General features: G+C 28.1%; 1 protein-coding gene across 6 annotated transcripts in view; it reads left to right on the top strand.

Moving 5' to 3' along the window:
* Positions 1–27,146, top strand: part of LOC100160807 (high affinity cAMP-specific 3',5'-cyclic phosphodiesterase 7A) — a 136,750-nt gene that overhangs the window by 69,963 nt on the left and 39,641 nt on the right. For all 6 annotated transcript variants that reach the window (XM_008191703.3, XM_029490426.1, XM_008191704.3 and 3 more), the window contains one exon: positions 17,407–17,470. In XM_008191703.3, coding sequence (XP_008189925.1) covers positions 17,407–17,470 — 64 coding nt within the window. The remainder of the gene's footprint in view (positions 1–17,406; positions 17,471–27,146) is intronic.

Below are 27,146 nucleotides of genomic sequence, written 5' to 3'. Positions count from 1 at the left end.
TTTAAAATAAGTATTATTATAATATTGTAAATAGAGCTAATAGAGCTAATATTATAAATATTTGATTATTAGCTAATAATCAGATATTTATATACCATTAAGCCTCATATTATATAAACTATATGTATAGTGCGGTGTCCTGTAAGTTCATCGTATCGAATTGATTAAAGTCTAGATAGTATGGGTTGAACAATGAACAATGCATTCCAAGTACATAATTTGGTTTTAAGGCAAAACTTTTAGTTTTTATTTTCGCTGTTTTTTATGAGTTTATACATGCATAAAAAATTAAAATCGGACATTCCTAAGTATATGTAATTTATCACAGCTTATTATTGGTATAAAACGTATGAAAAATACGAGTGATTTGATCCCCTTAAAAGGATCATTATTCATCATCTAAAAAATCCCTAGAACAAAATTTGTCCTTCATCGTTTTCAATGTTGTCGATTGAAAAAGTTATTGATTTAGAGATAAAAAAACTTACATTTTATGACGAAGTGGTCGGACATTTTATTACCAAAATAGGAGAATTGATTTAGTTTATAAGTAAAAAAATTGTTTTGTATTTATTATTTTATTTAAACGTTCTGAAGAATATTTAGTTTTTCGGTGACTATTCATCGATGGTAGGTAGGACATCGATCAAAACCACTTGTTGGCACTCAGCGATGTCCACACTATCGCCGTGCCAAGTTTGGTCGAGATCGGTTAATCCGCTGCAAAGAAGTATGCCGTTTAGTAAACGGCTATCCCGCGTATAAGAAAATTCTAAAATTCTAAAATTCTAAAATTCTCGTGTCACAGTTTTCGTTGCCATACTCCTCCGAAACGGCTTGACAGATTTTGATGAAATTTTTTGTGCATATTCAGTAGGTATGAGAATCGGCTAACATCTATTTTTCATACCCCTAAGTGATAAGGGTTGTCCAGGAAAAAATAATAGAAGTGCTCAAACAGGGATTTTGATAATTTACGGTAGAAATATTTGTATATAAATGGTTGCTATTGGTTATATATATAAAAAAAAATTATATTATTATAAAAATAATAATAGTGTATTATATATTGGTTAATCTGGCATGTTTGTTGATTAATATTATTATTTGTATCAATATATATGCCTGAGAATCGGCTATTATCTAAGTTTCTATGCTGTGCTATAAGTAATTCCGAAGTTACGGCCTCTTAAGTGCACAATATTAATCACACAGTAGTGTATCGTTGACACGTAGCGACATACACTCTATGTGGTTAGTTTTTATTATTTGTTTTATATATAAATGAATGTCTGTGGGTAGATTAGACCACTGGGAAGAAGATAGGCTAATTTAAAAAGGGTTAAATTTGGTTTTTTTTACTCATCGGATTTTAGTACGGTTAGGTTGGGTTTTTGTATTAATTGATTATATTAATCCATCGTAGGTGGAATTAAGTAAAAACGACAAACTTGGTATGACTTTTATATTTTAGAGTTAAACCATACACTTACGTACAAACAGCACGGAGTCCGCGATCTACCGCAGGTAGATTGCCTACCTGCAGATAATGTACCTACTGCTGTGAATCAGAATTTTTATCCTGGGCAACAGAAAAGTTAAGATAAATCTAGAACATCACACACCGAATATTAAATAACGCATTGAACAAAGTTTGAGTCGTCATATACAGTTTGTACATTTAACGGGTAACGAAGTGCACGGGATCAGCTAGTAATAAAATATAAATCTTACCGAATCATTATGTATATAGGTATATTGACTGTCACTAAAGCGGTCATTATAATATAGATTTATAGAATTGTATCCGTCCCAAATTGTTGAAGGGCAAACATTTGCTTGATATCGAGGCTGCGTGGAAGTTTTTAAGTTATAAAAAAAAATGTCTTCTCTGTAACGTGAAAACAAAAAAACGTCGTGTGGAACAGTTTTCCTAGGCCCCTATCATATACATCATACTTACTCGTTCAATATGTACACTCTGCGTTGTGAACACATTAAGCAAATTTAAGATTTCCGTTTGTCTTCAGATCGTTGTCCATCGATAAAACTCTATATAATAGGTACAGTAAAGCCGTCTATACCGATTGATGGATCGAGTTCAGAGACATCTTCACAATATTATGCTAATGGCGCAAATGGTACCTACATAATAATAAGTCCGGCGAACTTTCTATTAAAATATAATATATATATTGTATACCTATACAATATACTTAATGTACATATGCTAATACTATACACACTACGTTCCACATAACGCACTCATATCCGTTCGTCCCATCGCCGTACGCGTATTATTGTCCAATTTATCTAGCCGTTGGTCGATGGACAAAGATTGTCTCGCAGAATTAGTTGGATTACACGGAAGATGGATTGTTGTGGGATATATCTCGTATTGTGTACATTATATTATGTGTGTATCCGAATGACAAAGAACCGAGGAGAGAGCGAGCTCGTCGTGTAGGTGTAAGGTTGCTGCCATGCAGGTGCAGGACTTTATTATAATATAGTTTGCGACGCATGAGTGCGCATGTAATTGATGGCGACCCTGTTCGTCTTGGGAATTAAACAAAACTATATTATATAATAATATATATTATACACACGCCGCCCCGTGGGGTCAGGATAATATACGGCGCGATGGCGTCTGCAACGTGCAATTAATTTGCCATTGTTCACGTTTCGACGCGATGCTGTTGTTTATAACAAATATTATTATTACGTAGTGCGTAGAGTAATATGTTTTTACTCATAGCAGTATATTATATTATATCAGATGATGCACCGGTTTAGACTGGAAAAATTATAGATGTACTGGTATTAAACACGATTCCAGAGAATCAGTTTTATGTGTGGCGCCTGCAGTATATGATAATATCTTATTATGCGATTTAAATCGGTTGGTTTTCGCGTGGTCGTATCCTAGATATTATATTTGGCATTTGCAACTGTAACAACAAGTCTAATATATTATAAATTATTATAGTATTCTGGTCACTATATGCGGGCGATAGGGATATAAGAAACTATACCCTAAAATGCCCACTAAAATATTTCCATAGTAATGTGGAAAATTTAAAATCCGCTCACCTATATATTGAAACGTATAAATCTCATCCCCTTTCTATGAATTACGACCCAATCGTTTCCAGCAACGATATATTACAGTGCCTATTATATGTTAGGCTAGTTGTATAAACTGTAACGGATTAGTAGCAACAAGATAACACGATGTCATGTATAACACAACAAGTCGATAACCAAAATCCTTTGGAATTCGTGTACCTATATCATTTGTATATACCTTGAACTTTTAAGAAAAGTAATATAAAAACACAAGGTGGTGGCTTAACTATATTTTATCTTGCCAGTTTCGTTAATCAACTAAGATAATTATGGGGTGGGTGTGAATGCAAATAAAATAAATAAATAGGTCAGGTTAGGCAGTCGATTATTATTTGCATAGCCGGCTAAAAATCCAGTCGGATGAATTAAATTCTCTGGCTTCAGATATGATGAAATATTCGCTTTTTGAGGGCGGTGGAAAACATTACAGAAAGATATGAAAAAAGGGATAGTAATACAGTTTCGAGCAAAAAGTTTATAAACACATCTGCCTATCACGTGCACTGGTTATAATAATAATACATTTTTTTTTTTATTTATAAATTCAGAAAAGTTTTGATGAATGTTTTGTCAACATTTTATTAGCAATGAATCATATAAAAAATTATGTTTGCATTAAATATTTAAATATCGGCCAGACATTGTTGATTTTAGATTGTTCATTATTAATATTCGCAGGAGTGCAAAATAAATAATTAGAAAAATAGCAAAGAATTTTTTTACACGCTAAAAATTTAAAATATACACCTAGCGTAGGTAAATATATATTTTATACATTTCCAACCTAAAATATGTCTGATTTAATTTTATTATTCGGTATTTGAAAAACAAAATGTTTACATATTATATATAATACATTGTTTTCGAGAGATGCTATAAGTAGGTATTATAATTATTATTTATTAATGTGTATAATATAATACATATATTATACTTTATAATTTATATTCCATCGTAAATATGGGCGTATGATCAATGGTTATATTATTATTATGCAATAGTTTACTATCGTTTAATCTTAGAATAAACTGACTGTATTAATTATATCAGTTAACATGAATACAACACTATATTATATTAGATTGCCTTTTAATCTAATGGGTATGAATTGAAAACAATTGTATTTCTGTTTGCTTAAATCGTATCCGACAGTGTTCATATAAAACAATTTTATTTTAATTAATTTAGTAATTTTAATGATAACAAATAAAAAAAAGAATCCCGTATATTTAACTTAACCTCGCCGATTACGTTGGAAACAATTTATTATTTTGTTATATTTTTTACATAACATTATGTTATTTGTGAATTCGGAAAAAATTTCGGATTTAGTAGGTATATATTATGTGGTCCTGGGTTGTATTTTTTTCTTTTCGTCATATATCATATGATTAACGATTATATGGAGTTACTTACCAATTTTTTTCGTAGATAATTAAATAGCTTAAGCACTTAATAGCCGACTATAATAATATATAATATAATATCCTCATAGCGGATATCATTTTATTTCGATTGTAACTAATGCTCTTACGCGCATTTTTCAAATGTATACATTTCGTCGACAACAGGGACTTAAATGGGTAACCCAAGTAAATAATGCGTGGGAATTGGCTGTATCGTATATATATTTTATACCTTTTTCTTTTCGTCCGCTCGTCTCCCAGGCCATCGGTTTATAAATTTGTTTTATGTTCTCCTGGTATATGGTCGGACTCACCCCCTCCCCACTGTATATCACGGTGGACGGGTGACCCACCCGAAATAATAGTGCAGGCTTAAATAAACAGACATAAAAAAGTCTGGTTCTATGTTTCTTCTCATTCCTAATCGATACTTTATTATCTCAAAAGTCTACTCACTTGGGTCATTTTATTTATTCGTTCATTTTGTCAGCTTCCGAAGACCAACGCGATATTATATATATGTAATATTAGAGCTATAGGATAACGGGAATATAATATTTTATCAACAGTGGCGCGGGACTATCGTTGACTAAAAGCGTTCGATAAAAGGCATGAAACGCGAGATTATAGTCAGCAAAGTGGACCTAAAATATTTTCTCGTTAAATCCTAAGGTTTAAGAATAAAGAGGGTACGTTTTTGTTTTTCGTATCCATAAACACAAAGTATATATAATATAAAAATATTATATGTTTACATGTGTAGCATACTAACATGTTACACGAATGAATGTATTTCTTTAATGTGACGCATTATTATTTAAATCTTCGTTCGTTTATCACGAGCTTAGTCTTTTTATTTATGTCCTGCAATCTCGAACCACCAAAACTCCGTTTTCAACATATCTTTCCTCTGTGACCATCACGTTACCTACTACAGTTAAACAGGGTTTTATACGCAATTCGTTTATTGTGCCTGAAACAAAAACAACTATAGAAATTGCCGAATGTTTTTTCATGTATTCCAAAAATGTATAATGTTTTATGTAAACAGATTATATGACATTTATTTTATACATAAGAAAATGCATGAACTTAATTAATACGCTTGGAAATTATTAACATTATTATAATTGAGATTTAGAAATTAGAATACTTTAAAAATAATTTTCTAGTATTCAAATAAATAGGTTTAGGTACATATTTACTAATTTCTCATAACATTTTGTTGTCCTACATTATAAGCTGTAACTATTTCATTTGTTATATAATATGCATAAATTTGTTTTTAAAAAATTGGCTAAATCACAAACATGTATAATTATTTATTTATTTAAACGGGTTAAACAACACAGTTACATATTACAAAAATAATTTATGATGATACAATGTTAATGATTTATCACAATTTTGAAGTGTAGAGAATAAATAACTAAATAGATCGATTTTGGAGAATTTAAAGATTCATCTAAGACAATTATTATAATAAAAGTAATAATGAAGAAACTAAATATTTTTATTACATAATTATAATATTTTAATTTAGTAGTTACGTTTAAACGTTTTATTATTACAGTTTACTCTAAATTACATTCTACACAAAATTCCTATATGTTCTAGGTACATATTCATAATACATTATGTTAATTGTAAAGCTGGTTAAGAATATTTTAATACTCCAATAAAATATAAATATTTAGTTATTAATTTACATTTATCAATATACCCATAGTTATCTATTACTAAGTACCTGTATATTTTTTATATATACCGTTTTTCGTTGCATTTGCAGAAGTAACAATTTTTCGAGGTACAATTTTTCAAAACCTAAAATAAATCTAAATACCTTGGCTTATAATCAGCGTGTACAATTTAGGAATATTTTATTGTGTTATTAAATTATTGTTATTTTTACTCTACAGCAGAGTTTTTCGAAACGTATGTTGATGTCTTTCACAACCTAACTTATGGATAACATGTATAGTGTAATACAGTCGATAGGTTAGGATTTTTTTCGAAAGAAAAGGTGCTTTTTTGAGCACAGTATTAAAAAAATATATAATATTTACTCGCAATATAATATCCTTTTCTACCCTTTGCAACACAAATATTATACGCAATTGTATGAGAGCAAACATAAAACAAAATGTATAAAAATGTAAAAATATTCACTCGCATATACATACAATGTTGACAAAACACTAACCTCATTTATTTGACGGCAATTTATACGAGCGCATTAAGATGTTTTTCTCCACTTCCCTCGTGATCATTCGTATGTAATATTTTATGGCCGTGTTTTTCGTTATTTATTTTTTATGATTTTTTTTCTTGTAATTTTTTTTTTATGTCCATCATTTCAGGACACATTTTTACACGCTAATGAAACGAAATACCGGTGTATACGAAAAAAAACAACTTAATTTTGACGAGTTCATGTTTATTGTCCATCTATTTATAATTGAAATCTCGAAAAATCTTGATGTTCGGTGATGTTTGGATCGAGAACCTTTGTTTTTATTTTCTAATTAAAAGAACCTTCTATCCTCGTATCAATCGGATTTCTATAATTACCTACGGGTTTTTTTGGCCACGGTTTCCAATACAGAATTTGTTTGTCCCTTTGGTTGTTATTGATCTTGGCTCTGGTATTTAGCACAGGTCGGGAATAAATAAGGTCGTACGGTGTTTGGATGCAGTGTTGGTCGTAACCGTCATCAAATTAGTCGAAGTCCCACTCGCTCCATCTCTCACGTTCGCGCACAGTAGGCCGATGAGTTTTTGGAACTGTTTCAATACTAACGAAAAAACGCGACAACGCGCCGAGGATGTCAAAAGAAATATTTTGATAGCTTTGTTGTTTTTCGTTCTCACAGCAATGCTAGTAAGAAAATTTAGTGATTTAGCGTGAGTTTTATTGGACGTGTGGTGAATTTTGGATGCCAGAACGAGATGAATGTTCATTAACCACATTTTCGGGGGTGTGTTTGTCATTTGCTAAATCATTATCATTACGACTGAACTATGTTTATCGTCTTTCAGGACGTTTAATTAAAATAAAACACTCATTAATACGATATATAAGTATATTTAACACTCAATAAATTAATCATTTTTCTGCTATACTATACGGACAATAATATTTTACTATGTTCTAAACATTGTATACGAATTAAGTGAATCGTTCAACAAAATTAATAAAGATTAAAAAAAAAGTTGCTAAGTTCTTTTGTTCCTTTCATAAACTTATTTCTTTTTACTTAATTTTTAGATGATCGGAAATAACACTGGAAGATTTTCGTGATAAAACGTTTCTTCTCGTCTTCCAAGTTTAATTTTACAGACTAAAAAAAATTAGTTTCTTTGTAAATATGTATGGGTGTACCTACATACTTATTATAATGTTATCTCCAAATCTAAGGTAGATAACCCTTTTACAATCGGAAAGCCTCTTTGTTTTTTTCGGAGACAATTCGAGTATATCCAGTATACTCAAATATAATCCAGTTTATTATTTCCCAAAGAAATTAATTTGTTAAATGCCGTTATTTATCTTAAATGCCGTTATTTATCTTAAATCGTCGGTCACTAATTATCAGCTCAAGATTAGTTGACTATCTTATTTAATATGACCCTAAAACCTACATAGCCGGTGTCATTTGACTCGTATTTGTGCCTAAATTATATATTACATTTCTACACAATTACCTAACTATATCGATGCATCAAAGGAACACAGATACTAATACACTTGAAGTATAATGTTAACAATATAAAAAGAATCTGCAATAAATAAAATAAAATATTTTTTTCTTAAGACAAAATTTTACTATTTTCTATTATTTATTTATCTTCATCACAAAGAGAAATACCTATGTATCTATGTTTTTATTTTTTTAAACCGTGGTGCGCTCACCCTTTTGGGTATTTTTAAGAACAAATGAGGCTTATAATACATTTCTCTGCTAAACAAAGTATTATAAGCAGACAAGGGTTTCTGCTTTCTAGGGTATTCATCTAAGGTCGTTGGAACTGCTATTTTCGTCACGATTGGGAGATAACTGCTTGTGCATCGTTTTAGGCAACGAGAGTCTTGGGTTTAAAGGGGTTTAAAACGAATATTACGCTTTATACTTTAGAATGAGTGGCTCGGTAAAAGCTATAAAACCATTGGAGACAAATATTTAACTTTATTTTGAGACTAAAAGAATTGAAATAATTGTGATTGCAGAGAAAATGCAATGATTCTGGAATAAAAAATGTATTCTTCATTATAGATTGCATAATATTTTATTTTTAAAGCTTCACATCAATCGAAAAATGCGCTACCTATGGATACAATTTTATCAAACAAATTAAATACTTACAAATTACTAGCATTTTATTGTTTTTATTTAATTAGTACCTAGTTATTTAGGTATTTATTAATTTTAATTATGTTTTAATTATCGTCAGGTAGTTAAACTAAAAGAATATTTAAATTTTATAATAGAAAATTAAATATCCCTTAATTACCCTAAATATAACGTCAAGTAAGTAAGTGCCACTAATGGGTGGCTTCTTCTTCAAGCAATCCATGTTTTTTTTTTAACTCTTATCTTATACGCTTATTATGCAAAATGTATAGATTGTGTATGTGCATTTGTAAAATAAAAAAAAATAATAATAATAATAGAAAATGCACTAAAATAATTGTTTTTATATTTATAAAAATTCAAGATGTTTTGTGATATGTCTCATGTTTAATATTGCAAGTTTATATATTGTACATCAGATGTCGAGTTTTGAACCGATACATCGGTTTATTGATATTTTATCGATATAAGGATTTGACAAAATTAAGTATTGGATTAGTTATAAAGAATCAGTCGAATCAGTTATATATATATATATATGGAAATAAAATAGTATTGTCTTATCTCTAAAAATAAGTACTAATAATAATCGGTGTCATTACCTATATGTACAATGTATATAATGTAACAGTGCGTACATTTATTCAAATATTATGTTTATTTAGTTGTCTATCATTTGTCCTTAACTTTCAATATGCTCTTGGAATTTCAAACTAACGATAATATCGAGAATTTGTAATGCTATTCTTGGATTGATTTTTCAATCGTTGTCCGCAGTGCTAATGAACCGCGTATCCCTATGTTATAAATCAAGACTAGTCGTCGTTTATCACTCGATCTTTTAGCTAGTTTGAGCGAAAAGAGAAGGCTATATTTTTATTCATCTGTAAAGCTGTTTTGTACAAATCGTCATTTAAACCACATAATTGTGATCGGTCGTGTCATTGGACGAATATAATAAATTAACTCAACCTTTTATACTGTCTTCAGCGCTATTAATGGCGGCTACGATGTAATTTACTGTGGAATATGGAGAAGAGTCAATCGATTTTATAATTTATCAATAATTATAGGATGGACGTTGAATAAAAATACATTTGAAATCATCTATTTCAAGCAGACAAAATATTTTAGAAGCGTATAAAAAATGTCAATCTAGTGTCATAGAATTTTAAAAAAATATTAACATCGTTGGCGAAAGATATATAATATATGGTAATAACTAATAACTAATAACTAATAAGTAATAATATATTCCAGTATTGAATATTTGGATATGTTCACTTGTCCACAGTGCAAGTTTTTTTTTATTATTATTTAATTTTTTATTATTATTCGTGTCCAATGCCCATACACTATAATCGTATTTAAAATAAAATAAATACTTCCAAAAAAGATATAATTTATAATCAAGGCAAAACGATTATAATAATTATACTAATTTTTACTCTGTATTTTCATAAGTACTGTAATTTTAGGTAACTAACCTAATTATTGTATATTTATATAATATGTTTTTAATTAATATAGTAAATTAATTAGTAGATTGGAGTCATACGCCTTTATATGCCTCCAGATTATATTTTCATTATTAAATTGTATTTAAAAATGAAAAAGTAAAAAGAAAAATAATTAATATTTATAAACATAATATAGGTAAAATAATATATTTTTTAAACACACTATAAGTATAGTAATATATTTTTAAAATTATATTTTTTAATTATTGTTAATTTGTCCATATAGGTATATTTGTTATACTTGTATTACCTACATACCTACTAATTCTTAATTAAAGAAGTAAAATGTTTTATTTTTGTCTACGTAGTAGATAATGGAAAACTTAAATTGGTATATTTTACTTATTTGTTTATTTTTCGATTTTCTTGTATCAAACACCACCACAATAAGTAAACTTTTTTACCTCTGGAATTTTCGATGTCAACATCGTTAACTACTACGTCTCAAACCTGAATTTTTTTAGCGATGGTCTTGATTTATGTATTATATATAAATGGTTTCAGAAAGATCTTTGAAAACATCAAGTCCTATATTATAACCTATACTAAATAAAATTAACAAATTTTTGATGAGATATTATATGGTTGTTGAGTTTAAAATTGGATACGAAATAATAGTTCATTAATTATACTATTTAATTTAACTTTTAATCTGTTGAACCCATACCTAATAATTATCAAGTCCGATAAGTGCTTGCATTCTGGTGGTCTCTATTCTTATATAATTGGGTTATGTATGTTGGTTAGATAACCAAAATTTAGTGTTTCGGGCATAAAATTAATTTGAATGTTTAATATCTTAAAATTAGGCCAATCATATTATTAGTTTAGATTCTAAGTGAAGCTAAAATACGCTATTGTGTTTACAATAATTTGTATGTTTTGTAGGAAACATTTTCATGCAGCACTTCCATCGATTGAAAATTGAAAAAGTATTATCATTAGGTAATTTTTCTAAGTATCTAGTGATTAAACAGAATTACCCAATACTTAAATCATACGTAAGCCGTTTTTAGGAAAGGATTTATAATTTTTTTTTAAACAGCGATCACAATGTTCTATCATATACATAATTTATACGATGCTAAGCTACTAATATAGGCAATATGAAGTTGCTGACTTTTATGCTTTACGACACTGTTATTAATGCACTACTAATTTTTTTAATCTACAAGAATATAATATATTTTTACATATTATGTATTCAAAACAAAATTATCACATTTTCCGGGTTTGTTAGAAAAATGATGTTGAATAACCTTGTATATTTAAGTTGGGCTTTTTTTTAGAGATTTTCTAGTTTAATCTCCTTTTTATCGCTACGATAGATATTTAAAAGCTCAATCATGAATTAATATGACGTGGCGTGGCGGCTTTCTGTGTCGCATATTGTCTTGGGTGATCACCCATTCGAGAACAAGCAGTCAGATGAGTGTTTAAACTTTAAAACGATTTTTTTTCAATGATAATATTTGTTGACAACTTAACATAATTAATAACTTATTATTCATAGATAAAATCATTTTTTCAGTGAATTTTATGTTTGAAAATGGATATTTTATGATTCATGCGATACGTTTATATGTTTATTTTGAAACCTTAAACGTTGTTATGTATTATAGTGTAGATAGGTGTATAAGACAACGGATTAATATCCATGTAGAGGAAATTAAAATACAAAATAAACTAAAACAATTGTATTGTAATAACTATATATGTATATATATATCTGATTTATATAAGTTAAACATAATTAGAAGATATATATTATTAAATTAAATATTGAAATAAAATATCTGAAAACAATAAATCAACTTGATAACTAACGATTATCTGTATTAAGTCTTTGATTGTTTTAAAAATATATCACAGTATTATACAAAAAACTCTGTAATATTATAATATTTAAAAATCAATGTCCATTGTTTTGAAACTAAAATTATTTTTACAATTTTGTAGTGCTTAAACAGAGCGATTAAAATATGTTTAAAATAAATTTGGAACTTTTGTTAAAGAACTTGTGCACGAAATAGTGATGATAGTATTGTTGTCATTATTTCCAATTATTTTCCAGCTTCTTTCCGGAAACAATCTTATTAAATGTTGTTTACATTCATAAAGTTAAACATGTTACAGCTTCAGTTAATTGAATCTCCAAACACATTGCGGCCTCCTCGTTTATTAAAAATTGTAAGAGCCAATGTTTGAGTACTATTCAGTGTGTTATTGTACACTTATAATTATAATTATTATACAGTCCAATTATTGAGGTAGCGTGTAGGTCGTTTCGTCTTTTATAAGGTATAATTTTGCAAATGGAAATATCACAATATATATTTGCACCGGATTATTACAATATCCGAAACTTTCTCCTGTGCTTCAACGTGTTATAAATTATATAAGCTTTATGTCTTATAATGTACTTTAGATCAATTTCACGAAATTAACGCTATTGGCGTTGACCCGAGACATCCCAAGAGACATTTTTCACTATTCGACGGGGGTCTATAAATTATGAAAATACCCATAAGGACCGAACAGCATATCCATCAATTCGTATTCAGTTGTCAAACTCGAACGATGGTTCAGAAGCAAGTTATTGATCACAGGAATTCACTGAACCGTCGAGCGCCTCCATTAAAACGGGTGCAGCCGGAGAATTTCTGCGTATTTTTAAACATCTCTAAATATCCAAATATTTAATTCATATTTATTTGTTATTTTCTACAGGATACATTTTTAATCCATTGGTAACCATTATAGTGGTACATATTTAGTTGCTTAAAGTCTGTTAAGAGTTAAGACTACTTAAAAGAACAAATCAAAAAAATCAATGCAATAAAGAGAATGTATTTTTTTATGAATATTATGAAATATTTATGACAATACATTTTATTTGAATATATATATACCTCCAGAAACTAATAAAAATACGGGGATCTTTTTACCGTGATTTATCAAATAAAAATAGCATGAAGTATAATATTTTTTTTTTATTTCGCTCTAATAATATAATGTGTGTCTTTAACTATAAAACAAATAATTGGAATGCTTCCAAAATATATATATTAATACGTATAAAGTTTTATATTAGGTACTTACTTACGCATACATATATTATAGTCTTAACAAGAAAGGTTGAATTTTATTATATTGTTTAAATATTAATTTAATAAACAAAATTGGGTAGATACATATTATTATATAGTTTTGTAACAATAATATTTTGTTTAGGATTTAAGTAGGTAGTTAGACAAATTATATATTATAATACAGTTTATAAGTGTACGTATAGCCGTTAAAAATGGTTCTACCCTATAATATCTGTGGTAATCATTGTTATTATAAGAGCGTAAAAATATATAAGAAATAGGTGCTTGAATTTAGTAGAAGTCTTACTTAACTTAAATTAAGATTGGATGTGTTTGTGCAATCTGTATCAATTTAAGAGAATAATAAATGCTTTCACTATATTATATAACTATTAATTATATCCTCTAAAACAATACTAATTAGACGTATTGCATTTCAATATTGATCAATTATCAGCTAAATAATATTAAAGCGTTCACTAAAATTCCCATGTAAAATAATTATAGGTTTTTCGAAAATTAAGATACATTTTTAAAATTCAAAGTGTTGCTAGAGGTATATTAAAGGTATATTAAACCGTTATTTCATGCCTATATAGAAATTTTTAGCTGTTTTGCTTGTTTTAAAAAAAAAATCAACGGAGCTTAAAGAAGAACAAGATCAGCAAATTAATATAGTGTCCCAGTGTTATCGGACAGAAATAACGTTATTTTACTATACCGTATATTCTATTATAACCGATTAAGTCCAAGGAATAACAATGATTTCGATGGTTTACGTTTCGGAATTGCTGAACAAGCAAAGGTGGCTGGGCCATAATTGGTATATTATATAATATGTATACATCATATTAATTATTAGGTACTTATGAGGTTTATACCTATAAGGTACAGTCGACATGACGTACTATTCCGACTTTTTCTTTCGATTTGTAGATAAGTTTCTGAACAGTGTAAAGTCGCTTCCTACGATTACCTTGTCTCACGAAATGTGTATAGGTATGTGACGAAATTTCAGTCACTTTATAGTACTTTATACTGTTGGTATTTAGACTTAAACATTATATGTATACCCACCTATATATCATGCAGATATCTATACATTATAATAGTTTATAGCGTAGGTATATAAAATTGAAATATTTCAAATGCTTGTAGAGCGTGACTACTGCATCAATATTTTCCATGTCAATATTTGAATAATAACGCGAATGTTATACATACCGTTCGATTCGTAAATGTTGTGTAATATAATAATATCTAATAGAATATTTTTGTGTTGTTTAACAATCGGACGTTTCATTACTATAAGTATAATAATTTATTATAGTATATTATTACTTATAATTTGCAATTTTCTCGAAAACACGGTTTTGTAAATTGCTATTATTCGAATATTGTTAAATACTTGGCAAGCAAGATATACAACGTGATAGTTTTGAAACATTTGTTTGATTATAAATTTAACTTATTGTATCTATAATTATTTAAATTTAAAAGATCAAATTATCACCCACTTAGTCGGTTTGATGGATTTCGAAGCGTGTAACATCTGGAATGGTCGTCTGTATTTTAGTCGCTAGCCTTGTCATCCAGCCAACTATATAGTCGGTTTAATTAAAACTGTTGACTGAATAAATATAACAACCGAAGAGAACATGGGGTCATATTAAAAAAAAAAAAACACTGCTATTTTAGAAACAAATAAACTTTATTTTTGAACGTACCAAATCGTAATTATAATCGGAAATCTGTATGTAACCGTCTTTGAGATCACTGTTTCGAGTACTTAATTAATGATGGAAATACATAACAAGTTTGCATATGTATGGTTTGCGTTTCCATGTTTTTGACTAGTTGGTTAAATGCGTCAGTTACCGACCAACATTTGGCATAGTTCATTAATTTCTACCCTGAAAATAAAATAATGACTCGTATTTTACCATCCACGTGAGAACGACACAGTTTTTTCTTTCTCGTTCACCCTCTTCGTGTTTTTTTTTTTATTTGTCTCTAAATAATTATCTTGGTGTACCTATTTATTACGATGAACTATTTAAGTATGGCGCTATATATATTATCCTTTTCATCATATTCCTATTCCGCACTCAGAGTCACTTATTTCGTTTATTTTGTTTTCGAGAAATCGCTCCACATCTTCATTCTAATTCTCCAGTTTTCATAGGTACATATAATATAAATTAAATCCATATTTTGAACTTTTTCTCTTCTAAAAATCGTTGCTTGATAGTTTTTTTTTTTATTTTGAGTTTTCTTGATTATTTATTAGCAGATAAAATATTTTGTTTAATATCTTATATCGTTTTAAAAACAATTCTAAAGAAGAAATAAAAACCACTTGTTTTTGTATTATGGATCAAATACTAAAATAGATTCTTATACTTATTAAGTACTTATAAGTATATAATAGACTACTAAGTTAAGTTATTAGCTTATACTCGCACAATGCGATTATATTTTACAAATTGTATTTTATTGTTTGTAATCCATACAAGGTGTTTTTAAATACCATGTGTTTTGGTTTTGTTGGTACAGCAAAAATCCATAGTTTTGACTCATTGTTTACAGTATAATATGAATAATATTATTTAACTAGATTAACTGGATAATTGTACATTTATATATAACTATGTTTCCTTAATAGTAAATACAATAGGTAGGTACTAGGTATGTATCTAAGAAACTCGTTATCCGACTGTTATATTATACTAATTTGTACTTTACATTTTAAAATTATGAATACTAGGTAAATTGAACTGTGTAAATACACTGTAGTCAATATAAATAAAAAACAATAGCATTTATGAGTAAAAATAATAAATATTATCCATAGAGTAAAGAATATATAGAGGGGCCATACCGTATACTGTAAGTTATGTGTAGTGAATTGAAGCAAGCAAATGGAATACATTTAGAGTTACCATTTTGAGAAAAATAAAATTATTTTGACATTTGGTTGGCACTACTTTAAGTTTTCTTATTATAAATTAGTAATTATCAAAATATAACAACAATAAAAACAATTTAAAATATGATAACTGTGTCTTATCAGTGATTAGGTTGAGTAAGGCATACAATAGTTTGGTAGAATAGTTTGATGCTTTTCAATTGGTTACTCTAAACGTTCTCCATCTAAATGCTTCACATACGTATACGTATGGCCACCCCGTGATATTATCTCAATATTTTATATAGAAAGTATAATGTATAATATGCTATGTAAAATGTATAATATATACAATTGTATGGTTTTTATATTATTATGTATTATATGCGTGGAAGTCTGGGGATTATAACAATGATATTTTCCGTCAAATTAAAATAAAATATCATACTTATAATCTCACGTATATATACGTCGCATTAATACAGGGAAAACATATTTATCAAAGATATGCATGTCTTTGATGTGTGCGTATGTTTAACCATAAATGTGTATGTTATTATATTCATTACTAGCTGCCCGACCTTACTCCGGAAGAAATTATTTTTTTATAATTCAATTTGAAAACATCTGACTATTTGTTAGCTATACAAATAATATAATATAATTACATATTGTAGTTATTGTTATTGCTAATTTCGGAAAATTATATATCCTACATTTTGAATTCAACCACTGGAGTGGTAAATTTTATTCTTTTTATCATAGAATAGAGATAAGGTAGAAAAAATGTAACAATAAATTATTTGTTCTATGAATAATATATATTTCAAATGGAAAAATGCAAGTGCAAACAAATAAATAAATAATAATAATAATAAATAAACAAACAAACCGGTTTCCTTTGTCTCCAAAATCCAGTTAAATTATTATATATATAGATTTTTTGGATGATGGACATTATAGAACATTAAATAATTTTTTTTTAAATTTTTTTTTCAGGTGACCGCTGATCCCACGAACGTATCGGCTCATTCTCCAGATGTGATTTACATTCGACTTAGAGGTAACATATAGACGACAGTATAAAATATATTATAGTATAGGTAGGTAATCAAATCGTATTTTAAGTTTTCACACGCCAAATTGGCTGAAAGTCCGAAAAGCAAACACCTATTATAAATTATAATCTATTATTTACGCACATATTATGTAGGTAGATTATATTGGTAGTAAAATCCCAAGCCTGGGTATTTATGTGGAAGTCGAGTGACTTTTTTTAACTTAACGAGATAATTTTGAATTGAACCCCGGTAGTTTAGTTTAGTACGTATAACTTTTTATGCATTTAAAAAGTTATTTTATTTGTATTCTTTTATCCTCACGTATATTGTCATTCATAAAATTAAGTTTATTATTATATTTTGTTAACAAATGTATATAAATCAAGTGCAATAAAAATTACCTCGATTTCAGATGTATATGTGTATATATATTTATTTACTATTTTTACTCGACTGAGTTATAATTCAAAAATTGAAACTAACTTTTAACTTGTTGTATTTTTTGAACGAAATCCTATGTCGCGTTATTATATTGTTTTTCAAAAAACGAAATTCTCGCCAGAAAAAAATGCGACCCAATCTTTGCAGGAACGCGCACATTAACGCGTAGTACTTATATTAATAATATTTCAAACTGCGATACGTACTATGAACTATTTGATAGATAAATATGCATGTGTTTATCATTAGTTCTTTTATTTGGCATTACACTGACGGTTTTAAAAATTGTTTTTCGAAAACTGCTGTTACAAATTACCTATAAATTTCTATTTATAAACGAATCTATGCTATTTATTCAAATCTGCAGCAAAGGTCATTGCGGCGATATACTTGTGCAGCTGTTTGCTCATAAACCTGTTTGCTGTTTGGTTGTATCGTACCTATATAAAATGAATTTGATTACTCCGTTGGCGCTTTATGTCGATAGACTATATAGTAAATAGTAATTAGTAAATACTAATCAATTTAACGTACGTTTATATTATATTTAAGTGTATCTGCGTGTGTGTGTGAGAGAGATCTAGTCATAAAACCCACACGTCCAAACAACTCGTACACATTGTCGTTTCCCATTATTAGCTAGTCGACCAAGTTTTAGGGCACTTTGGATTTTGTTAAACCGTACGCGCATCGGAACCGGAACCCGTGTGTGGCAATAAGTCTTGAGGGCACGGTGTGATGACCGTACGTTCCGGACTTTTGGTTATGCCGTCGAGGGACTGGTGGAGAGAAGTTGCCAAATAGTAGAAACCGCCTTTTGAATATTTATGGTACCTACGTGTAAATCATGTGGCACGAATTCCCGCAGCAGTTTATCTGCAAATTATAATTTTTATCTCGGCCGAAAACGGAACGGCGCGGCGTGGCTTCGTTAAATATATAGACGTCTATCCTCATCTATATTTATAATAATTTTTAATATAAAATATTTCACCTAGGTAGGTACTATATATTATTATATACACTGCGAATTTTCCAGAACGAGATATTCACTCGGGCTTTTCACCGTGTTCTTTCGGTCGGAAAAAAAGATAGCGCTGGATGTATGCGTGTGAAAGGTTTTCTAATATTATGCATCTATTATGCAGTAAAACACACCACAGCCGTCCGTCGTCGTAACATAGGAAAATTATGTTTTAGTACGTGCACAGAAAGTCGTTAATAAATCTATAAAATAAATATAATAATATTATGTACATAATATTGTGAGCATTTGTTTAGTGACTACGCGAGTGTGTAAATTGACTAAACTGTAACCACTAGCTGATCGTTTGAAATGTGTCAAGGCTTTCGGCAGATTGGCCGATACGCAAACATATTATATTATTATAATATAATGACGATACATACGGTGTAGGTGTATCAGTTATTTTACAAACAAACGCGCGGGTTATCCTGTGAACCAAATTGCATATTATGTGAAACAATGCGCACATTGTTACATATAGCGAGTATAGTTATACATTTATAATTATTCTTTTGGATACAGCGAAATTCTTTTATTGTTTGTTAACCATAGAATATAGACTATTGACCAATTTATTATTTTTAATTTCAAATATATGTATACAAAAAATATTATAATATAAAGAATAAAATGAATGACAATAACAACTTGAATCACAGTTAAATCTAATAATATTAATCTATACGTTATAACTTGTAATTAAGTAATTCAAACAAATCAACAATATTTCTGGAAAATAATTTCTTTGAGAAAATGTTACTCCATACATTTACTTCTCACGCAAATTTTCTCATGCAAAAGAAAAATGCCCCCGTACGATGCCCATTGTCCTGTTACACCTATTAACACACAATGCTATTTTAAAATATGATGTTAAGCAACAATATTTAAATTATAATTGCTAATAATAAATAATACTGGATATTATAATAAATATGTACACAATATAATTTTATACCAGCAAAGCGTTAATAGCTTTCTTCGTAATAAAACATAACCAATTTATATGGAATTATGTTTTTATGGTAGGTACTATAAGTAATAAGTTCTTATTACAGCTTAAATGATAAAAGAAAATAAGACTCGATCTAAGGAAACTGTTGAAGGTATAATAATAATATCTACTTAAAATGTTGATTCATTGTTAAATTAGTTTGAATGTTATAAGTTATAACTTATAATAAATGTACTATTTTGAAATATATTACTGATATTATATTAATATAATAATTTCAAATTTGTGTAGGTATTAGATGTAAAGTGATATAATTTTAACATAAATATTTTTTTACATCATACTATTTTGTTATCGTGACAGATTTTTTATTTTTAATTCCAAATTAATACTATTGTAGAATAATTAATTATGGCATTTGTTTTAATATCCTAAATTTTTAAATTTCAAAGAAATATTTTTTTTTTTAAGTTTTAGATAATGAATGCATTTATTTATACTAGGTACTATATGTACTAGGTACTATATACTAGGTACCTTCTACTCAGTTATTCGGCAAAAAAGTTGTTTTAATATATTATTTTGTTTGTCAGTTACTGAATGAATGACAAACATATCATTCATTATTAATGACAGGCATTTCAGAGAGTAACTGATCGAGAGCAGATGGTGAAGTAATTATTTTTTTTTCAAGTGCCACTCAAATAGCCGTCGAACCGTTAGTTATTATTAATTTATTGTTATTACTTATTAGTATTATTATTACATTTATTACATTATTAATCGTATTAATATTATTACTAATTACTACCATTAGGAATATATATCTATGGCTATTTCTATTACTATTAATATTTCGTTATTACTGGGCAGGTACCTATAATATTACTGTGGAATTTATGTACAAAATTACGTTTTTGACTTTCAACAATACTGTGAATGATAACGATAATGTGACAGCAGTTATCGCACGTATACCTTGAATAGGCATTAGTACTGTTGATGAGTTTGGTAAATTAGCGTTTTGACTGTAAATCAAATTTTGGTATAATTATAAATCTAAAGTTAACTTTATGTGTGTTAAAATTAATTGTTAAATGAGTCGGTTGTTATCGTTATTGTTTTTTTTACACGGGTTTTAATTAAAAAAGAAATGTATATATAATATATATATTATATATTATTATAATATTAATATCAGTATAGTGACATTACTTAAATTTCGAATGATGTTAAATTAAAATGAAGAAAACATAATAGTATATGTTAAAAAAACTGCAAAAAGATGTGCTTAAACCACTTTATATAGTGATAATTCTTATTTACAAATCTTTTTTTCCATGTATCATCCAAACGAACTCGTAACAAGATATTTAGTATTTAATTCTGTTTGGCCGATTGTGTATTTCCTAAACAAATGATGACACAGAGCGAAACATTTTAATGATAAATGTCGTGTTATCCAATTGTGATGAAGCAACATAAATTTATAGTTTATTTTCAAAAATCGTGGACCTAATTATTATACAACAGATATTTCATAGAATTGAGTCAATTTTGTATATTTATAAAGTTTAATGACCTTACTGTAGTTCTATAGATGCAAGGCCAGGGAATATTATATCCTATAATATTAAGGTTTTTTGAGTCTCTAAGCTGGACTTTTATATTATTGTTTATTTCATTTTACCACAGTAAAATTGGCTGATTAAGATTTCAGGAAACTCATGATGTTAAATAATGGTTTTATAAAAAAGCTTGGACCTAAGATAATGAACTTTTGACTTGAGGTCACTGTACAATAATGAATAGAAACACATTTCCTAATAACGTGATCCTAACATATTGACATAATATTATAATATAGTGTTTTAAATATATTTTTCTGTTGTTTATATAAATAAATATATGTTTAGGTGGGGCTTACAGACTTGCAGGAAACTATAGGTACTCAATCAATTAGCATCATATTTTTTACACATATTCCTTGAAATTCGAGGAATGTTTACTGCTTCGTTTTAAACCCTTAGGTATAGGTTTCTATATGATGGCTCACACATGAATTTCGTTTTTACTCAAATATTTGTTTGTCTCTTAATAAGGTTTCCATTGGCTACCGTTTGTATGTTTGTTACTTATAAGCTTAACAACTACTCCACTAATTTCGACGAAATTGGAGACATATTTCTTATTAAGATATCAACAATTTTTTAGTGTATAGCTTGAACCACATTCGAAAATAGGCGGATAGCCCATCCGGTCGAAATAGTTCAAAAAGCGAGGTACACCGATGCCGATTTCCCAGTGAACAGAGGTAAGACACTAAAACCGAGACATATCAATATATAGCGCAGTATTTTATATTGTTCATTTTCCCCCGGGCAAAGCCGGGTTATAGGTACATCTAGTATTATATATTATATTATATTATTATGTATAATACTCTATACCTAGTTATATTATATTTTATTATGAAGAGGATAAAGGTTTAGTTTTTTTTCGATTTTATTCAATGATGGTATTAGGAAGTTCAAATGTTACATCCAATAATCCTCTCTTTTATTTATTATTATAAAACACTCATAAATACCATACATAATAATAGTATATACACTGTTACTATATAACTATAATATTATACGCATTATAATAGAATTTAGTTTTTTTTTAACTTCATGAGAATTACGCTGTTGTTGAGTACCTAGTATAAATTTAAATAATTGGGTATATAATATACCTACTTAAAAAGTAATTAAGTACGTTAAAAATTATTATATACTTTAATTTAACAAAAAAATAAATAATAAATAAATCTCAAACGGGTAGGTGTGATGGCTGAAATTATATCCATATATTATAATGCTTTGTATACACCTATAGAGAATTTTGATAATCACAAAATTCGGTAATTTATGGTTTTTTTTATTTTTTTAACTGTTTACATAAAAATTGTTTATACCTACTTTATGTAATAATAATTTAGTTCACTCTACAGCATCACTTTTTACGAGCATTAAGTATATAACATCAATTTTTCTTTATATTATGTAGTCTTATTAACATTTCGTATAAATATTATGATAATATTGAACGTGATGAATGATAATATTAATGTTTGAAGTTTATTTATTACAATAAGATATAGCTACTTACTGAAAGTGTGTTGATAGAGTATATAATATTAATATGGTTGTTGATTTAAATCAATTATCATTATTTTTTAATACAATTTTGAAATCATAGTGACGAATCTCAATTTGTATTGCATTTTGATTAACAATAGTAATAAACATTTAACGTGGTAAATCTGTAACTATTGGAGTAGGTATACAATAGGTTTTTAAATGTCATATAAAATTACGTGAATTTTTTAAAATACATTCATGAACTTTTAGTGTTTAAAATAATATTTTATATTTAAACATAATATAAATTAATCACTTGCTCAACCTAAATTTGTCTGTGGAATCATTTTGTTTGGACTTACAAACATAATTTAGATTATTTTCAACTATGCGTTACCATTATTTGCGTTACCAGTATTGCGTTGTTCGAACCGACTAACCGAGTTATTTCATTTTTTAAATGTTTTTTTTTATTATTATATTTTATCTAGTTTAAATATGTTTCAGTGAAATAGTTTATTCAAAATGTTCCACAAATATTCAACCTTACATGATATAAATACGCATATACATACATTGCCTGATAAATTAATTGAAACAAGCACCATGTGTTCTGGTTTATATAGTTTCTTCGACTTTCTGAACTGTAATTTTCATGGTAAAAAGATACTAAATCAAACTCAAAAGACACGTCAAAATGGCTCGTCACAATTCTCTGAAGTTTTTCGAAGTTTAAAGTCAAGAGATCTGTCAAACGTTTCCAGAAATTTTGCTGTGTACTCGAATCCATCCATCGAAATCGAAGGAAAGTTTTCGATTTTTTTCGAAAAAATATGATTAAATCTTCTGTTTATCGTGACACGTTTTAGTGCACCATTCAAAGACATTCGTTGTCATAAATCTACAATAGTCTAAAATTTGTTTGTTCGCGTAGAATGACAATAGAATAAAATCTACCTACAGAGAATGTAAATATTTGAGCCATAAATTTAATTTCTGATCTAAATTGTTCAAATATTAAAATTAAAAAAAAATTATTACCTGTCAAAAACGCATAATTACATTTAAATAATTTATGAAAGTTTGTCGAGTTTATAGAAATTAGATGGTTTGTTGAAGAAAATATACGTAAAATGTAAATATAAAAAAAAAATAGAGCCGCATTATGTGTTATTGATTTTGGTTAATTATGATTTGATAACTGATCAATTATTCATAAATATTCATAAAGCTTGTTAAATATAAGTATATGATGTTTAAAATCCTATAAAAAATTGTCATTAATTTGAAATTCCGATGATTATGTTGATCAGCTTATTTATAAGATAATATAAACTCATACATTTCTGTAATTAAAATTTTATTTTTTTTAATACATTTTACAAAAGGTAGGTGCAATTTACATTTTAAATATAAATAACAACATTAATCTGCTTTTTCATCGATTGCGCCGGTTATGTGTAACTAGTGTTTTTCAATTTATGAAGTTTTAAAGTTAAACAAGTGCGCGTGAAGGTCCATAAATTGTAATTTAAATTAGATTCGTATTTTATCGTATATAATGTTATATACTACGACAATTGGCATTATGATTAAATTTATTTAATTCATGCACACAACAATTGTGTAATGTCTTCTGAATTATTTTTATAAATAAATTGTTTACCTTCGTTTTTTCTCTAAATAAGTTTTTATAACAGTTTTGTTGGATTTTTAGTGTTATCACTAATATAATATGGATGTACCAAACCCTGCACATATATTTTTATCCTATAGAAAATATATAAGATAATACATACGAGTATATGACCAAACATTTAAATTATTGATTTTATTTTGAATTTTATACAGAAATTATTAGCTTAAGTTTAAACTTCCAAGCCGTTATTGTTACTCATTACTTGACCAATTAATTTAAGTATAGTTATACAAATAATCATAACACTACATATCGCTGCTATTTACATATTTTTATTAATTCATTATAATTTTTAAAATCTTTAGAGGTAGGTCCAATAAGAAAATGTATACCTATCGAAAAATACATATGCCCATATTTGGCGGAAGAAGTCACCAAAAGCCATTTATTTAAATAATTCTTAAAACTTAGGCTATCGTCTGTATCAGTGCGTCCTAAGGCCATCCAATAGGTTGGTAACAAGAATTAATAATGTACCTACCGGAAATAATTGATAAATTTATTTTACAATCGTAACAATGGTATATGTCTAATCGTATTTTAACTGTGGTAAATAGCGAATTATAAGCTGCGCTAATAGAGCATATTAATATTTGTATGGTTGGTCTTTAATAGTAGTCTTGCGTGCGTCGCATACGTTGTGAATTGAATCGATCATTTTTCATTTGTGTCTACGTTGAAATTACAATACACGACGTAGTATTATCTATATTATTATAATAACATTATCTAAAATATAAACATATCAATGCTGCCTCGCGATTTCGATATCCTCGACACCTGTATCCGGGCACCGTTTTCGACCGATTCACAATATCATATTATAAATTATAATACTATTTGATATCCTCGTAGATACGCGATCTAAAGATTCGAAAAAAACGCACACGCATTCGTATGATTGATTATTAATAATTATTAATGTATACCCAACAGTTGACCGCGTACCTTCATCGTATATCGCAATATTTATTATCTGTTCGAAAACCGTCTGCCGTTAATTATTATCATTCTTCTACACATCAGGTATTATTATTTGGTGCCCACGCGCGTTTTACACGTATTGTCGTTTTCAATCGATCTATTATACTTTCATGTCATTTGTATAATATACAACGCTCCCCTTTTGAGAACACGCACGCACACACAGCAATTATTATACTGAATTTCAAATCAATGTGCTACAATCAGCTGACGATGCCTGCTGTTACTGCAGCTACGACTACTGCGGCGTGGGTAAAACAATTCCACGGTGTCAATCATTCACGCGACATTATAATATAATATAACATTATTATTATTATATTCGGTCATTTTATAATAATAATAGCTTTTTTTTTTAAATTATCTCTCATGTTATAATTGCGCAATTAAACAGACGTGTGGTTTACTGTATTGTACGTAATATAATAAGCGAACGAGAGTCGATACATTCGGTAGGTAGCGTACTGAACGAATACGTTCGGTCAGTTGTTTTTTTTTTTTAACGCAGACAAAGTTTTCATTTTTTTGATAAGAAACAATATAATTTATACAATATTATATTATTATTTATGCGTAACAGTTCAAAACAAATTGCGATCGCGGTAAAGTCGTCGACTTCGTCGTCAAAGTGTCGCGTGTTTATTTTGGCAGTATATTATATTTATATATTTTACCTGTAAACGTGTATTATAAATGAGTAAGTTTTTTAGTCGCTCATGTGTGTACACTTAAGTAAACCTTATAGTAGACTAGACGGGACGAGTAATATAGTTTGCCAAGGGTGCTTTTAGGATTATTAGACTACTAGGCTATAACTGCAGCTGGCATACCAAATCATTTTGGCTGTAGCATTGTTTCATTGGCACATATGTGTAAAGTCATTAAAGTCTATTTTAAATTTCTTTCGTGAAAATATTTTGTTTAGTACGTAGGTATAGTAGGTATAGTCAATATTATGTAATAGCGTGTCCGTCGAAAATATTTTTAAGCGACTAGAGAAATTATTTAAAAATATAATATATAGGTGACCGCAGCCGGTGACCATAGAAGAACATATTTTAATATTATATTATCATTTTGTACATCATATAAACCTATAATAATGGTTTATACAATTATCCCCGTATAATATATACACCCTAAATACACTATAGATACGCTTAGCGCAGTATATATTATTTTCTTCGAATGATTACCTTTATATATAGCTTTTCAGGCGAAAAAGCCCATTTTCCCTTTCGTTTTCAACTTGTCACTTGTAATATTACGTTTTTATTCTTCATAATATATTTTTATATATATATATATATATATATATATATATATTATATATATATATAAGTCTTTACACAAAGCTATCAGTCGTAATTTCGCACACGAAATGTTTGCCATTCAACTCAAAACATATTTATATCTACATATGTATGTCAGCTGCATGACATCCGAA

This window comes from Acyrthosiphon pisum, chromosome A2 (genome assembly GCF_005508785.2).
Source record: "Acyrthosiphon pisum isolate AL4f chromosome A2, pea_aphid_22Mar2018_4r6ur, whole genome shotgun sequence".
In the NCBI taxonomy this organism is placed as follows: Eukaryota; Metazoa; Arthropoda; class Insecta; order Hemiptera; family Aphididae; genus Acyrthosiphon; species Acyrthosiphon pisum.
The sequence above is the reverse complement of the archived record's forward strand: the minus strand, read 5'-3'. Positions and strand labels throughout refer to the sequence as shown.